Consider the following 18,628-nt stretch of genomic DNA (forward strand, 5'->3'; position numbering starts at 1 on the left):
TGCAGTTTTCTCTTTCAATAATACCAGTGATCTGTTCATAAGATGAACTGTTAAATGAATGAAAAATGAAAAATGGATGAAATTATTTTTCACTTAATAGTAAATGAGTACAGGTGGATGCTGTACTTAGCAAAACAGTTTGACCTTGGAAATGTCTTATATGCTTACTAAAATTGCCCTTTTTAAGAGGAGAGAAAACAAATCCTTCTGAGTTGTTTTGAACACAGACTCTCTCCTGGAAGTAAGATCTATTAAGATCATCCTTAAGTTTCAGACAATTGAATTTCCTTTTTTTAAATTTTTTTAAGACTTTATTTTTAAAGTAATCTCTATACCCAATGTGGATCTCAAACTCACAACCCTGAAATCAAGAGCTGTACTCCACCAACTGAGCCAGCCAGGTGCCCTCAGACAATTAATGTCTACAGTGTTACCTGAAGACTAATGATATCTGCATCACAGTTAACAATTTCTTCCATAATTCCCTTTTTCCTGTATTCCCAGTTTAATGCCCAGGATGGGCAATAGCCGTATAGCTGCCGGGTGGCGTATTTATCACATAACACATTGTAACACATAACCGTGAATGATGCTAAGAAATGGGAGGGGAAAAAAAAAAGACAAAAGGGAGAAAATTAGGCAAGAATTCAAAGAGAAGTTATCATATGTATACCTGCACAAGCACAGATGGCATACAAACCTATCCCAAATATCATCACTGTGAAATGCCTTCGGCAAAATTCTGTTAAACTTTATCTACTAAGACTTCATTGAAGTCCGTCACATCAAAGTTCTTTCACTAGAATTAGACTTATAGTTCACATTTTAGATTTTTAGGAAATTTATTTTAATAAAAATTCAAATTCTAAGTCAGGATGCTAATATTTTGCACATAATTTTTTGAGCGAAGCTTCATTTAACTGGAACAAAAGTGAATTTAGTTTTGTTCATTAAAAGACTCTAACTTCATTTTTACTAACAAAATACCCATTAGTTAATACTTTTGGGAGCCTCTTACTGCTCTTATCACTCTGAGCCAGAACACTGACTAACAAAGTTTAGTTGTAAGAGAATTCTTTCTGCCAAATCATATATTCATTTTTGAAACTGAATTCTCATTTTAAAATGCCCCTGAACTATAGAAGGACTGTGAACAAACTAAAAGGAGAATACAGCTTATAGCCTTGCTACCAAAAAATGTGCTCTGAAGACCCAAAGCATCTGCTATCACCTAGGTACTCAAAAATACAGACTCTTTGGTACCACAAAGACCTACTAAGTCAGAACCTGCAAGCTAACAAAATCTCCAGGTTATTCATATGGACATTAATTTTAAAAGCCCTGATTTTTACCAGTAATTCTCTATCCAGGATGCCCATTAGAATCACTCTGTACATGCTCATTCCCAGGGCCCTGCTCAAGACTAAGTTAGTATATTTAGGGCCTAGACTACATATTTTTAAAAAGCATCCCAAATGACTATAGTGGACAGCAATGGCTGTGAATCACATACTTGAATAAAAGGTGAGGAATCCAAATAATGAAGTAATAATACTTGACTGAAGTTGGTTAGATTCAGATAATGGGGAAAGTATTAAGAGAAATTCAGTTCAATAGTCCCCTGGGGATCAAACTGGAGGCCATTTCGTACACTGTTAGCTTTTTCACTATATGGTACTGATTCTTACAAAATAAATCCTAAGTATTATACACATCTCCCTACTCACCAGAAGTAAAAGCCCCTTTATTTAGCACTCAGATTCTACTGAGGAAAGTACAATACATCCCAAGGAAAATCCATACTCATTTTTCAATAAGGAAAACACAAGAACACATTACTTTGAGAATTCAACAACTGATGAGATCATGTTTCTGTTGTTCTTTTTCTTAATGAAAATGTATGTATGCAGTATTAGGAAAGCTTTTCTTCAAGATTATGTTCACTAGTACTCAAAAAAGGATTACTTTGAAGAATCAGAAAATAGTGTTTTTAAAATCAGAAAGGTAATTAATTATGCATTAAGGAAGAAGGCTAAACAAAATAAATCCACCAAGTTAAGACTCCAGAAAACCTCAGGAATTCCTTTTACTCAGACCATCAATGTGCATCCTATTAATACAAGTGTTCTTACAATGGACCAACGACACAGTGCCTCCTAGAACAGGCTCATCCTGTGACTCTAAGAGTGTGGTAGTGTTAAAATTACTGCCGCTGGAAGACACAGAAATGTACTGCTTATGCTGTTACCATATTTTGTTTCCTGGTATCATATTTTGTTTCCAATATAGCAAATACAGACTCAGTCTAAATTAATCTTTCAAAAGTGTTACCACTCTAACCACTGAAGAAAGATAAAGTAGCCAAGTGGTTTAAAATTTTCAGAAAAAAATTATTTTTCATTTTTTGTATTTAACTATTTAACTCACCCAATACCCTGAATGAAGAGGCCACTTGGAAGGCTTCATTTATTTTCTTATTTGTAAGGCTTTATTTACAAGGAATAATTGTGAAACCAAGAGCTACATCATTGTGAAAGATAAAGGAGATTCCTACACATGGCCTTAATGTGGGTTTTATACTTTTAAATCTACCTATAAGTACTTTTTGAAGCTCATCTACCTTGTGGACATAAAATGAAGGCTTGTTATACTTGTATCACAAAGCCCACATGGCATTTCCAGTATTTCTGGGGGAAAAAAAAAAAAGTCAAGAAAAATATGAACAACTATTTACCTGATGGCAGAATTTGGTCTCGTTCTTTTAATGTAATCCATGGCCTCGGAGGAAGCTGCTCTGGATGAACTGGCGGGGGGAGAAAAATCTTTCTTAAACACAAGTTATTTTCATGTGCTTCTAAAATCAGTATCATTTACTTTATAATGCCAAATCAACTTGTTTTCTCTTCAGCTATAGTGGCCCACAACTGACTTAAAAATCTAATATTTAAATACAAAGATTTAGCAGCCAAAGTAAGTTTGAGCAGACCTAAGCAGAAAACACATAATAAATATATGAAAAGAACATTAGGTAACTCATTATTCACAGTTCCACTTACACAGTATTTATGAGAAGTACCTTTTTAAAACCTTAAGATCAGGGCACCTGGGTAGCTCAGTCAGTTAAGTATCTGACTTTTTTTTTTATTTATTTAAGATTTTATTTATTTACTTGAGAGAGAGAGAGGGCATGAGAGGGGAGAGGGTCAGAGGGAGAAGCAGACTCCCTGCTCAGCAGGGAGCCTGATGCGGGACTCGACCCCAGGACCAGGATCATGACCTGAGCTGAAGGTAGTCACTTAACCAACTGAGCCACCCAGGCGCCCAAGCATCTGACTCTTGATTTCAGCTCCAGGTCTTGGGATGAGCTCAGCCATGGCTCTACTCTCAGCAAGGAGTCTGCTTAGGATTCTCTCCCTCTCACTCTAGCCCTCCCCTGCTCATACACACTGACTAAAGTAAAAATCTTTAAAAAAGAAAGAAACAAAGAAAGAAAGAAAACCCACAATCGTAAGTAAGCTCTTATATCTTAATTACAAATGTAAATAGTATCATTTCCCTGCTGAGAAATCAAAGCTATGGGAGGTTCCAAAATACTAATGAACTGAAATACTCAAATACTGTTAAAATAGAAAAAAAGAGAGGAGGAATAAGATGGTAGAGTAGGAGAACTAAATTTCATCTGGTCCCAGGAATTCGGATAGATATTTATCAAACCATTCTGAACACCTACAAACTCAACAGGAGATCCAAGAAAAGAATATCAGCAATTCTAAGAACAGAAGAGCAACCACCTTCTGGAAGGTAGGATGTGCAGAGAAGTGAATGCGAGGTGATATACAGGAAGATAGACTGTGGGGGAAGGAGCCTCATCAGCTGGCTCATGGCAAGTGATCGAGCAGCAGAGCACAAAATCCTAACTTAGAAGTCTGCTCCACTGAGGGACGTCACTCCAATGGCTAAGTGGGGGTGGAATCCTTACTGGGATAGTGTGGTCTCAGGACCATCAGAGTCACGGAAAGACAGGGGAGGCCTGAGTGTGGCATAGCTCCCAGGTCTTGGAGTGGGGAAGCCGCCTCAACCCTGAGTGGGCTGTCAGCTCAGGGTTGCCACAAGTCATGATCCACACTCCAGTCAGGCCACTACTCTCCAAGCAGGGACCCCACAAGCAGCAAACGCAGGGAGACTCCCCTTGGACTCCCAGAAGGAGCAGCATGGGAGGGCACTGAGGGAATCACCTGGGTCTAGAGACGGCAAATGGAGCTGTGTGCCAGAGACAGAAAGGCTCTGTCACAGGCCAGGTTTGCAGGGAGTGCCGCCAGAGACCAGAGAGACAGGAGTGATTGACCGCTTTTCTCTGAGGGCTCACTGAGGAGTGGGGCCCTCATTTCTCAACTCGTCCTGAGCCAGAGATTACGAGGCTGGCATCTTTATTCCTGTCCTCCAAAGCTGTACAGAAAGTTTTCAGTCAACAAAAGCTACCATGAGTACACCCAAGCAGATTATTGAGCCTGGACTCTGGCAAGAGGAGATCCACCTTGGACAAAGACATTTGAGACTCACTGCAACAGGTCCCCTGCCCCAGAAGATCAGCAAGAATATCCAAGTTTGCCTATCAATGAGAACTGCAGAACTCCAGCGTTAGCAGAAAACAGCACATAGAATTCATGGCTTTTCTCCCATGATTCTTCAGGCTTACAAAGTTGGGTTTTTTTTTATTTTTTTCTATTATTTTTTAATATTTCCTCTTTCCAATTTTAACCATCTTATTAATACCTTTTTTAAAATATTTTTTTAATTTTCATCCTTACAATCATAGTCTAGCCTTTCATTGTATTTAAGCTATGCTTTGTGTTTATCTGTTTTTCTTTTTTTTAAATATTGGGATACATTTTCTTCTAACAGACCAAAATATAACCCAATCTAGTGTAAGGCTTTATTCTAGTCTCCCACCTAATCACATTCTTTTTTTTTTTTTTTTGTATTTCTATCAACCAACTTCTCAATTCCTCTTTAAAAATCTTTTTTATTTTCATCTTTACATTCATATTTCATCCCTTCATCGTATTTACCCTTATCTTTATATATATGTAAGTTTTGCTTTCTTTAAAATTTTCATAGGCACTTTCTTCTAAGAGACCAAAACACACCAAAGATCTAGTATGTCACTCTGTTCTACTCACTAGCCATCAGGCTGTAAGAAAAAAACGTATCCCAAAATTTTAAAAAAAGAAAAACTTACACAAAAAAATAGGTTAAATTTCAATGAAGGGATAGAATATGACTGTAAAGATGAAAATTTTTAAAAGATTTTTAAAAAAGGAATTGATCGGATAAGATGTTCATTAAATAGGAAAGAAGAAAAATTCAAAAAAATACTTTCTTTCTCTTTCTTTTCCCACCAATTTCAGGTCTCTTCTGACCTGGCTAGTGTGTATTGTTCTGGGACAATGTTATCCTTTTAGAATATTATGTTCTTTCATTCATATACTCTTCTCTAGACAAAATGACAAAAATTGAAAAAAACCTCACCTCAAAAAAAGAAAAAAAAAAAAAGAACAAAAGGCAGTACAACCTGCCAGGGATATAATCAATGTGGACAATAGTAAAATGTCACAACTAGAGTTCAGAATGATGATTATAAAGATACTAGCTAGGCCTGAAAAAGACATACTAGACACTAGAGAATCCCTCTCCACAGAAATAAAAAATATAAAATCTAAGTCAAAATTAAAAAGGCTATTAATGAGGTACAATGAAAAATCAAGGCTCTAACATTTAAAATAAATGAGGCAGAAGAGAGAATTGGTGATAAAGAAGACCAAATGAAGGAGAAAAAAGAAGCTGAGAAAGAGACAAACTACTAGACCACCAGGTGAGAATTTAAGAGATTAGTGATACCATAAGACAAAACCAGTATTAGAATAATTGGGATCCCAGAAGAATAAGAAAGAGAGGGGCAGAAGGTATATTGGAGCAAATTATAGCAGAGAACTTCCCTAATTTGGGGAAGGAAACAGGCATCAAAGTCCAGGAGGCACAGAGAACACCCCTCAAAATCAATAAAGATAGGACCACACCCTGTCACCTAACAGTAAAACTTACAACTCTCAGTGACAAAGAGAAAATCATGAAAGCAGCTCGGGACAAGAGGTTTATAACATACAACAGTGGAAATATTAGATTGGCAGCAGACCTATTCAGAGACCTGGCAGGCCAGAAAGGACTGGCAAGCACTAAACAAGAAAAATATGCAGCCAAGAATACTATATCCAGCTAGGCTGTCATTGAAAATAGAAGGAGAGGTAAAATGCTTCCAGGACAAACAAAGCTAAAAGAATTTGCAAACACCAAACTAGCCCTACAGGAAATACTGAAAACGGTCCTCTGAGCTAAGAGAGAGCCTAAAATTACATAGACCAGAAATGAACAGACAGTATGCAGTAACAGTCCTCTTACAGGCAATACAATGACACCAAATTGATATCTTTCAGTAGTTACACTGAATGTGAATGAGCTAAATGCCCTAATCAAAAGACACGAGGCACCAGAATGGATGAAAAAAAGCAAGACCCATTAATAGGTGGTCTGCAAGAAACTCATTTTAGACCCAAAGACACCCTCAGATTTAAAGTGAGGAGGTGGAAAACAATTTACCATGCACATCAAAAGAAGGCTGGGGTAGAAATCCTTATATCAGACAAATTAGATTTTAAACCAAACGCTATAATAAGAGATGCAAAAGGACACTATATCATACTTAAAGGATCTGTCCAAATTGTTAGGAAGATCTAACAATTGTAAATATCTATGCCCCTAACATGGGAATCAGCCAAATTATATAAACCAATTAATCTACAAAATCAAAGATACATATTGACAATAATACAGTAATAGCAGGTTTCTTTAACAGCCCCATCACTGATATGGACAGATTATCTAAGCAAAAGACCAACAAGGAAAAAAAAAGGCTTTAAATGACACACTGGACCAGATGGACATCACAGATGTATTTAGAACATTCCAACCCAAAGCAACGAATACCCATTCTTCTCTGGTGCACATGACACAGTCTCCAGAATACATCACATACTGGGTCACAAATCAGGTTTCAACCGGTACCAAAAGATTGGGATCATTTCCTGCATATTTTCAGACCACAATGCTTTGAAAGTAATATTCAATCACAAGAGGAAAGTTGGAAAGAACTCAAATATATGGAGGCTAAAGAGCATCCTACAAAGAATGAATGGGTCAACCAGGAAATTTAAGAAGAATTTTAAAAATTCAAAGAAACAGGGACGCCTGGGTGGCTCAGGTGGTAAAGCAGCTGTCGGGTTATGATCCCAGTGTCCTGGGATCGAGTCCCACATCGGGCTCCTTGCTCGGCAGGTAGCCTGCTTCTCCCTCTGCCTCTGCCTGCCTGTGCTCGCTTTCTCGCTCTCCCTCTCTCTCTGACAAATAAATAAATAAAATCTTAAAAATAAATAAATAAAAATTCAAAGAGACAAATGAAAATGAAAACACAACTGTTCAAATCCTTTGGATGCAACAAAGGCAGTCATAAGATTAAAGAATACAGCACTACAAGTCTTTTCCAAATATGCAACCTAACACTTCACTTAAAGGAGCTTCAGAAAGAACTTCAAATAAAGCCTAAACCCAACAGGAGAAGAGAAATAATAAAGATCAGAGCAGAAATCAATGATATAGTCACCAAAAGAAGAACAGAACAGATCAACGAAACTAGGAGTTGGCTCTTTGAAAGAATAAGATCAGTAAACCCTAGCCAGACTTATCAAAAAGAAAAGAGAATGGACCCAAATTAACAAAATCACGAATGAAAGAGAAGAGATCACAACCAACACGAAAGAAATACAAACAATTATAAGAACATATTATGAGAAACTCTACCCCAGCAAATTTGACACTCTGGAAGAAATGGATGCATTCCTAGAGACATATAAGCTACCACAACTGAATCAGGAAGAAACAGAAAACCTGAACAGACCCATAACCAGTAAGGAGATTGAAGTAGTCATCAAAAATCTCCCAAAAACAATAGCCAGGGTCAGATGTCTTCCCAGGGGAATTCTACCAAACATTTCAAAAAGAATTAATACCTATTCTCCTGAAACTGTTCCAAAAAAAGAAATGGAAGGAAAACTTCCAAACTCATTTTATGAGGCCAGCATTACTTGATCCCAAAACCAAAGAGCCCATCAAAAAGGAGAATTACAGACCAATATCCCTGACGAATATGGATGCAAAAATTCTCACCAAAATACTAGCCAATAGGATCCAACAGAACATTAAACAGGATTATTCACCACGACCATGTGGTCCTGGGCTGCAAGACTGATTCAACATCCACTAATTAATCAATGTGATACAATACATTAATAAAAGAAAGAACAAGAACTGTAGGATATTCTCAATAGATGCTGCAAAAGCATTTGACAAAGTATAGCATCCTCTCCTAATTAAGACTCTTCACAGTGTAGGTATACCATATCATAATATGGCCAATATCATAAAAGCCATCTATGAAAAACCCACAGCAAATATCATTCTCAATGGGGAAAAACTGAGAGCTTTTCCCCTAAGGTCAGGAACACAGCAGGGATGTCCACTATCACCACTGCTATTCAACACAGTACTAGAAGTCTTAGCCTCAGGAATCAGACAACAAAAAGAAATAAAAGGCATCCGAACTGGCAAAGAAGTTAAATTCTCATTCTTTGCAGATGATACTTTATGTGGGAAACCTCAAGGACTCTACCCCAAAACTGCTAGAACTCATACAGGAAATAAAGCCAATGCATAGAAATCAGTTGCATTTGTATACACCAACAACAAGACAGAAGAAGGAGAAACTAAGGAGTCAATCCCATTTAATTACACCCAAAACCATTAGATACCTAGGAATAAATTTAACCAAAGACACAAAGAATCTGTACTCAGAAAACTATAGGATACTCAAGAAAGAAATTGAGGAAGGCACAAAGAAATGGAAAAATGGTCCATGCTCATGGACTGGAAGAACAAATATTGTGAAAATGTCTATGCTACCCAGAGCAATCTACACCTTTAAAGCATTCCCCAACAAAATAGCATCAACTTTTTTCAAGGAAATGAAACAAATAAGCCTAAAATTTATGTGTAACCAGAAAAGACCACAAAAAAGCCAGAGGAGTGTTCAAAAAGAAAACCAAAGTTGTTGGCATTACAATTCGGGACTTTAAGCTCTATTATAACGATGTCATCATCAGGATGGTATGGTACTGGCTAAAAACAGACACACAGATCAATGGAATAGAATAGAGAGCCTTATGGTCAACTAACTAAGCTCTATGGTCAACTAATCTTCGACAAAGCAGAAAAGAATGTCCAATAGACAAAAGACAGTCTCTTCAACAAATGGTGTTGGGAAAATTGGACAGCCACAGGCAGAAGAATGAAACTGGACCATTTCCTTACACCACACACAAAAATAGACTCAAGATGGATGAAAGACCTAAATGTGAGAGAGAAACCCATCAAAAATCCTTAAGCAGAACACAGGCAGCAATGTCTTTGACTTCAGCTGCAGCAACTTCTTCCTAGAAACATTGCCAAAAGCAAGGGAGGCAAGGGCAAAAACAAACTACTGGGACTTCATCTATCTAAAAAGCTTTTTCACAGCAAAGGAAATAGTCAACATAACCAAAAGACAACTGAAAGAATGGGAGAAGATATTTGCAAATGACATATTAAATAAAGGGCTAGTATATAGAATCTATAAGGAACTTATCAAACTCAACACCTAAAGAACAAATAATCCAATCAAGAAATGGGCAGAAGACATGAACAGACATTGCTGCAAAAAGACCAACAGACACATGAAGAAGTGCTCAAAATCACTTGCCATCAAGGAAATACAAATCAAAACCATGGTGAGATACCACCTCACACCAGTCGGAATGGCTAAAAATTAACCAGTCAGTAAACAACAGGTGTTGGTGAGGATGCGGAGAAAGGGGAACCCTCCTACACTGTTGATGGGAATCAAGCTGGTGCAGCCACTCTGGAAAACAGTAGGTGGTTCCTCAAAAAGTTAAAAACAGAGCTACCTCACAACCCAGCAATTGCACTCCTGGGTATTTACCCCAAATATATACATGTAGTGATCCAAAGGGACACGTGCACCCAAATGTTTATAGCAGCAAGGTCCACAATAGCCAGACTATGGGAAGAGCCCAGATGTCCATCAATAGATGAATGGATAAAGAAGATGTGGTGTGTGTGTGTGTGTGTGTGTGTGTACACAATGAAATATCATACAGCCATCAAAAAACCCATAATCTTGCCATTTGGAATGATATGGATGGAAGTAGAGGGTATTATGCATGGAAGTAGAGGGTATTTTGTTAAGTGAAATAAGTCAATCAGAGAAAGACATTATATGATCTCACTGATATGAGGAATTTGATAAACAAGGCAGAGGATCATGGGGAAGGGAAGGAAAAATGAAACAAAATGAAACTAGAGACGGAGATAAAACAAACTGAGGGTTGTTGGAATGGACAGGGTGGGAGGGATTGGTTGGTTTGGTGATGGACACTGGGGAGGGTATGTGCTATGGTGAGTGCTTTGCATTGTGTAAGACTGATGAATCACAGACCTGTACCCCTGAACCAAATATTACATTAATTTTTTAAAAATCAAATGACCAATGTCAATAAATAAATAAATAGGAAAAACACATGTGAATGCATAATAAAAATTAGTGAATTTTATAATGGGGTTTTTATTTCCTAATTTTAAATTTTATTTTATAACATCCATGCAAAACAAGAGATTAGAACTACATTATACAGAAAAAAAGAAAGCACTGGTTAAACATTAATCACTCAGATATGGTTATCAATACCATTGAACTAAAAGCTACCCAACTATCAGATGAGAGAAAATTCACTAAGTTAAGATTTAACTTCACTTTTACTTTTTCCTTTTAAGAACACTGACAATTACAGGACAATTAAATTCAAGTTTGCAGATTTTTCCAAGGAATATAGTGGCTGAGAAATGTATTCCTTTAAAACAAAACACTCTTATCTTTATCCAGCCATAGAAGTTTTGACCAGAGTATTTATGATCTTTATAAGTTTCACTTTACTAACAATTTTGGTGTTCCAAAAGCCTATCTAAAGGATGCATGTTTAGCATCCCAACTTTTCACAACATGGAATGAACATTATTTTGCATAGCCCATATCTTGCCAGGAAAGGAATGAAGGTTATCATAAGATGACAAACAAACCATCCAGCTGAATCAACATACTGAATCCTGGAAAAAATTATGCCTGCCAGGAGTACCATGCCACAGTTATAACAACTATCTAAAAAACGGAAAGCCCAATATATAAATACAATGAAGTGTAAAGAAGGAACCTCCTAGCTGTTGGGTTCCTTATCAGTAAATGGTTAAAAATTCAGAAATCAAAAAAATCCTCAAAATAAAACAAGTAAGATGATGCTGACACTCTGGTGCTTCCCAAAACTTTACTAACATATTTTAATTAATACATCATAATATATCAGTATAAGTAAAATGCACAGTAGTCACCAACAATATCCAAACAGCCAAAATCCTATAAAAAACACTGTATCTCACCAATAACCAGGAAAAATAAAAAGATGAGAGAGCATGTTTTTAATCCAGGTTGTCCCCAAAATTTTAATATATGCAAAATTGATGATGGTGGTAAGATATGAATACTTGCATGTATAGCTGGTATAACTATAAACTGGGAGCTAGCTCAGAGAACAAGCTGGACCATCTTTTAAAAATCTAAACATCCTTGTCCCTATGACTCAACTATTCTATTTCCTGGGATCAACCCCATCTGCTAAGGAAGCATTCAAATAGATACTCACTGCACTGTTGTTTATAACAGCAAAAACAAGGGTAAATGACTAATATCCATTTTACAGAAGTCTATGCTATAGTTTTAAAGGATAAATACATGTCTGCTAAAGTGGAAAGCTATACAAGTAATACTGAGCAGAAACAACTAGAAAATATATAATGATGAAGCACCTGGGTAGTTCAGTCAGTTAAGCAGATTTCAGCTCAGGTCATGATCTCAGGGTCCTGGGATTAAGCCCTGCATTGGGCTCCACATTCAGTGGGGAGTCTGCTTGAGATTCTTTCTCTCTCTCTCTCTGCCCCTCCCCGTGCTTATGCATGCACTCTCTCAAATAAAATAAATCTTTAAATACATATATAATGATAAAATAGAGTATGTTTTATTTGCAAACTTTTTAAAAACATGCATGAAAAGTAATGTCGTAACATTTCTACTGGTACAATTTTTATATGTAAATGTCTATAAAAATATCTACAAGAACACACATCCAACTTAAAAGCATGTTTACTTACTATGGAGGGAACACGGAATTAAAGATAGTGGTCAAAGAAAATTTTAGTCTTAACAGGAATTTTTACAAGGAGAATAATATATTCATGTGTGACATATACTAAAAATTTATGTTTGTAAGATGAAACTGCAACATCAGTATAGGACAAACCATCAAATAAAGACTGTTTAATAGGTATACACGGTCCTAGAAACAGTACTAGAATTTGGATCAACACAGAAGTCTGTTCTCCTGAACAAAAGAGACAGCAGTTAACACAGTAACAGGTCTCTCAGGATCATACCTAAAATGTGATAAAACAGTAATCCTCCCATTTTTATCACCCATACAAGCCACACCAGGTGCTAGACAGCCCTGCAACCCGCCCTGGAGCCATGCGGAATAGACTGGGGGCAGGGAGTGGGAGAGCAAGAAAATCCTGATCTCTCTGGCCAGTGAAGCCAAAAAAGAGGTACAGCAAGAATTAGGTGGGAAATTCACAGTTAGTGGCAGTGGTAATCCAACATGCTAATGGCAGTCTCTCTAACAAAACCCAAGAGAGCCAACCCATCCCACCTCAGTGACCAGCAGCAATAAGCCTGGTTTGCCCACGGTTAGGTTATCAGCTGAGCCGAGAAGAGCGGACAGAACCCACATGCTAAACCCAAACTGGGGAACTGCCTGCTAAAATTGGGATTTGATTTTATCAAGAGTCTCCAAACATAACATTCAAAATATCCAGGAGACAAGCGAAAATCACTCGTCATACCAAAGACCAGGAATTATCACAAATTAAATGAGAAAAGACTATAACAGAGACCAACACAGAGAAGATTCAGATTTGACAATGACAGAGATTTTAGAGAAGGCGTCATAAAGCTGCTTCAAGGAGTTACTACAAATTCTCTTGAAGCAAGTGAAAAAATAGAAAGCCCAAAGAAGCAGTTCTACTTTTTGAAAAGATCCAAAGTGAAATTATTCAACTAAAAAATACAATAATCAAAATAACAAAACTCACTGGGAGGGTACAAAAATAAAGACAACAACAACAACAAAAAATCTCAGAGTGAATCTGAGAATTCCATTTGAACAGTTAAAAGGAAACTAAACTGGGGGTGGGGGTGGGGATAGAATGAACAGAGCCTGAGAGACCTGTGGAAATGTAACAAAAGTTCTATGACTCATATCATCAGAGTCCAGAAGGAGAGAAGAAAGAACGTGGGCTTAAAAAGTATTTTGAGATAATGGCTAAAATGTCTCAAATTTGGTAAATGACATAAACCTACAAACTCAAGAAGGTGAACAAACTTCAAGTAGAATAAATGGAAAGAAATCCACAAGAAGAGACATCTAAACTGCTGAAATCCAAAACAAAAACAACAAAAAAACAAAACCAAAAAAAACCTCATGAACATCAAAGAGAAAAGACACATTACCTATCAGGAAACAACGGGTTTCTTTTCTGAAACCATGGCAGCCAGAGGAAGTGGTACATTTTCAAGTGCCGAAAGAAGAACTGTCAAACCACAAATTCTGCATCCTGAAAAACTTCCCTTCAGAAATCAAGGGGAAACTGAGGCAAGTGGGTGGCTCCGTCGGTTAGGTGTCTGCCTTTGGCTCAAGTCATGATCTCTGAATCCAGGGATCCAGTCTCTGCTTATCAGGGAGCCTGCTCCTCTCTCCTCCTCTCCCTCTCCCCCTGCTTGTGCTCATTTTCTCTCTCTCAAATGAAGTCTTTAAAAAAAATGTTTAGGGGCGCCTGCGCCTGGGTGGCTCAGTGGGTTAAGCCTCTGCCTTCAGCTCAGGTTATGGTCTCAGGGTCTTGGGATCGAGCCCCGCATCAGTCTCTCTCCTCAGCAGGGAGGCTGCTTCCCCCTCTTTCTCTGCCTGCCTCTCTGCCTACTTGTGATCTCTCTGTCAAATAAATAAAATCTTGAAAAAAAATTTTTTTTTTTTTTTAAAGAGGGTGCCCGGGTGGCTCAGTCATTAAGCATCTAACTTTGGCTCCAGTCATGATCCCATGGTCCTAGGATCAAGCCCTGCATTGGGCTCCCGGATCTGCTGGGAAGCCTGCTTCTCCCTCTCCCACTCCCCCTGCTTGTGTTCCCTCCCTCACTGTCTCTTTCTATCAAATAAATAAATAAGAATCTTTAAAAAAAATTTTTTTTGAAGAAATCAAGTGGAAATAAAAATGTTATAAAAGGAAAACCATGAAACTTTGTTGCTAGCAGACCCGCCCTTAAAAAATGGCTAAAGGAAGCTCTCTAAACAGAAAGGAAATGAAAACAGAAGAACTGGAACATCAGAAAGGAAAGAACAAGCAATGAGTAAAATTAAGGCTAAACACAATGGATTATCCTCTCCAAGCCTCTTAAAATATATCTAAAGGTTAAAGCACAAATTATAACATCTGTGTGATACTCTGTGTAGGTAGAGGAAAGAGTAGAGACAATTACATTTTAATAAAAGTGGGGAGTGTGAAGGCACATAAATGGAAGTAAGGCAACAATAATGCACTTTAGTTTATAAAACATTATCAGGAGACTATGCTAAATATGTATATTATGATATTTAGAGCAACACTAAGAAAAGAAGAGTTCAAATCAGAACTCTTTAAGTTTCAAAAATAGCATAAATAAAACAATGTAGAATTCAAAATGTTTAGGTAACCCCCAGGAAACCAAGACAAGATAAAGTAAGGAGAAACAGAGGAAACAAACAGAAAACAACTAAAAAAATGGAAGACTTAAGTTCTACAATCAATAATTACTTTAAATTAAATTATCTAAGTATACAAATTAAAAGAGCAGAATCCTGGCAGGACAGATATAAAAACGTGATGCATGGCACAACTGTATATTGTCTACAAGAAATTCATGTCAAATACAACGACGCAGTAGAGTTGAAGGAGGATGGAAAAAGACCGTGCCAGTATTAAACAACAACAAAAAAAAAGCATAGTGGTTATATTAACAGTAGCTAAAGCAGACTTTAAAGAGCAAGGAAAATACTAGAAACAAAGAAGATCATTACATAATAATAAGTTTCAAACCATCACATTAGAATGTAGTAATTCTAAATATGTATACACCAAATAATACACCTTCAAAAAACACGATGCAAAAACTGACATGGCTGAAAAGAAAAACAGACAAATCTATAATTACAGTTGGGAATTTCTACACTATAATGTCAGTATTTATAATAGCACTAGATAAAAAATTAGAAAAGATAAAGACGAATAGAATAGCACCCCCAACTAACATGATCTAATTTAATTTACATTTATAGAACCATTCACCAACAATAAAACAGACCCCAGAAAATTTAAAAGAACTAAAATAATGCAGACTGTGTTTTCCAACTGGAATCAGACAAGTATAACAGAAAGAACAAGAAACAACATGTTTCTAAATAATCCATGAGTGAAACATGTTTGAGCAACATGTTTGCTCATGAGCAACATGTTTCTAAATAATCCATGAGTGAAAGAGGATGTCTCAAAGGAAATTTTTAAAAATACATCAAACAGATGAAAATACAACATATCCAAATTTGTGGGGTACAGCTAAAGTAGTTCTGAGAGGAAGAACTATAATGCTACATGCTTGCATTTATAAAAAGGAAGAATTTCAAATCAAACTTTTTTCTTCAAGTAAGAAAAAGAACAAAATAAAACAGAAGGAATTACTAGGATATAAGGAAACAGAAAGCTTAAACATAAAAGAACAGAAAAAAGTATACAGTGCAAATTCTAACCAGAAAGAACTTGCATAGCTACATATTTTCATTAGCCATACTAATATTAAAGTAATAAGAATAGCATCAGGAGCTGATAAAACACTTCAAATAACCAGAAAAATGAAACACATGAAAATATACCCTCATTATATATAATTAAAAAGAAATAGTAGGAGCAAAGAAGGTGATTACATAATGATAAAACAATCAATCCTTTTGATCCCTGCAAGAGCTATAAGAAATAAACAAATCTACAAAGGGGGAAATTTTAACACAGGTCTACAAATAATGAATAAAAACAAAGTACCGAGTATATATGTCTTATTCAAACAATGAACAAACTTAAACTAATATTTACAGAATACCAAATAACTACAAAATGCATATTCTATTTCAGTGCATCTTAACATTTAGAAAAATTAAGCATATACTGGCTAATAAATAACACATTTTAAAATTTTTGATCAATTAGAATACTCTCTGACCACAATGAAATTAAGCTAGGAATCAATGACAAAGAAAACATCTCCCCTAAAAATAAAGATACTTCTAAGTGATTCATCTAAAAAGAAATGATGAGAGCTATTAGAAAATATAAACTGGGTGTGCCTGGGCAGCTCAGTCGGTTAAGTGTCTGTCTTCGGTTCAGGTCATGATCCCGGGGTCCTGAGATGGAGTCCTGCACTGGGCTCCCTGCTAGGCAGGGAAGTCACCTCTTCCTCTCCATCTACCTCTCCCCCTGCTCATGCTCTCCCTGCTCTCACTCTCTCAAATAAAATCTTAAAATATAGATAGATAGATAGATAGATAGGTAGATAGATACAAACTGGATGATAATGAAAATAATACAAATTAAAACTTGAAGGATGCAGCTAAAAGCCATATTTAAAAGGAGATTTATAAGTAAATACTTTGAGGAAAAAAAGAAAGTCTAAAAGTTAATGATTTAGACGTTAAGAAGTTAGAAAAAGAACAGCAAAGAAAACCCAAAGAAAGGCAAAGGAATAAAAATTAAAAATCACTGATATTAAAAATAAGAGCACACCAATAAAGTTAAAAATTGGTTCTTTTTTCCAAAGAAAATATCAATAAATACCTGGGCAAGACTATGCATGAAGGGCAACATAAATAACTAATATCTGGAATGGAAAGAGACATCACTATATATCAAATAAACATTAAAAGATATTCTGAACAAGTTTACGTCAATAAATGTGAAGATTTAGATAAAATGGGAAAATTACAAAAAAACACAACTTTCAGAAACTGATAGAGAAATCAAGAATCAGAACAGTACTACAGTTATTAAAGAAATTTAATCAGTAATTGAGAATTTCCTTCAAAGAAACCCCAGACTCAGATGTATTCTATAAGACGTGTAAGAAGTAAGAACACCTTGGGGCACCTGGGTGGCTCAGTCGGTTAAGCATCTGCCTTCAGCTCAGCCCAGGGTACTAAGATTGGGTCCTGCATCTGGTTCCCTGCTCAGTGGGGAGCCTGCTCCTCCCCCTCTCTCTCTGGCCCTCCCCACTTCGGATCCACACATGCATGCACACACATGCTCTATGTCAGATAAATGAATAAAATGTTAAAAAAAAACCTCAAATACTCTTTGAAATAACATATTTGCCAGTATAGTCTTTTTATTAAAACATGACAAGGATAGTGAAAAAAGGAAAATATCAGCCACTCTCACTCAAACTCACATGTGAAAAATCCTAAGTAAAATATTAGCAAACTGCATAAAGGGATATATAAAAAACTATATTACAACCTATTTTAATTTATTTTAAGAATAGAAAGGTGGTATAACATGAAAATAACCAGTGCATTTACCAAAGTAACAGATAAAGAACAGAAAATATATCTTTATCTTAACAGAGAAAGAGCATGTGAAAAATTAAACATTTGTTCATATTAAAAAATTAGAAACTAACAAACTAGGAACAGAAGAAAATGTATTAATCTGATAAGCTTCCTTAACTTATATAATGGTGAAGTTCACATTAAATTGTAATTAATAAAAGCTATAAATTTTGAAATTAGACAAATTATCACTACTTTTGGTTATCATCTACTGGTGATCTTAGCAAGTACAATAAGACAAGAAAAAGAAATAAAAGATATAAAGAATGAGAGAGTAATAAAAGTGTCATTATTCACAAATTATACAATTGTAGAAACAAATAAAAATACATTAGGATTAAAAAGAGGTTAGCAAAGTGGCTGTATATGTATTTACCAAAAGCATTTACAAGTGTTCAGCAAAGTATATGAACACCAATAAATATATAAAACCCAACTATGTTCCATAAATAAGCAATAATAACCTTATTAAGATTCATTTCTGAAAAGACAGTTTATGAGGCCATCAGAAAGTCAATACCTAGGCTGGGTGATGGACATTGAGGAGTGTACGTACTATAGAGAGAAAAATAAAATAAAATAAAAAGTCAACACCTAGAAAAAATGTAATAAAAAAAAAGTGA

The 18,628-nt window shown here is 36.1% G+C and overlaps 1 protein-coding gene across 3 annotated transcripts in view; it reads right to left on the reverse strand.

Annotated features, from left to right (window-relative positions):
- The window catches only part of CNOT6L (CCR4-NOT transcription complex subunit 6 like), a 116,723-nt gene that overhangs the window by 31,589 nt on the left and 66,506 nt on the right, over positions 1 to 18,628 (reverse strand). For all 3 annotated transcript variants that reach the window (XM_059385603.1, XM_059385587.1, XM_059385593.1), the window contains exons 6-7: positions 2,735 to 2,803; positions 435 to 592 (exon numbers count right to left, since the gene is read on the reverse strand). In XM_059385603.1, the coding sequence (XP_059241586.1) occupies positions 435 to 592; positions 2,735 to 2,803 (227 nt within the window). The remainder of the gene's footprint in view (positions 1 to 434; positions 593 to 2,734; positions 2,804 to 18,628) is intronic.

The sequence above is a fragment of the Mustela nigripes genome, chromosome 1 (assembly GCF_022355385.1).
Source record: "Mustela nigripes isolate SB6536 chromosome 1, MUSNIG.SB6536, whole genome shotgun sequence".
NCBI lineage: Eukaryota > Metazoa > Chordata > Mammalia > Carnivora > Mustelidae > Mustela > Mustela nigripes.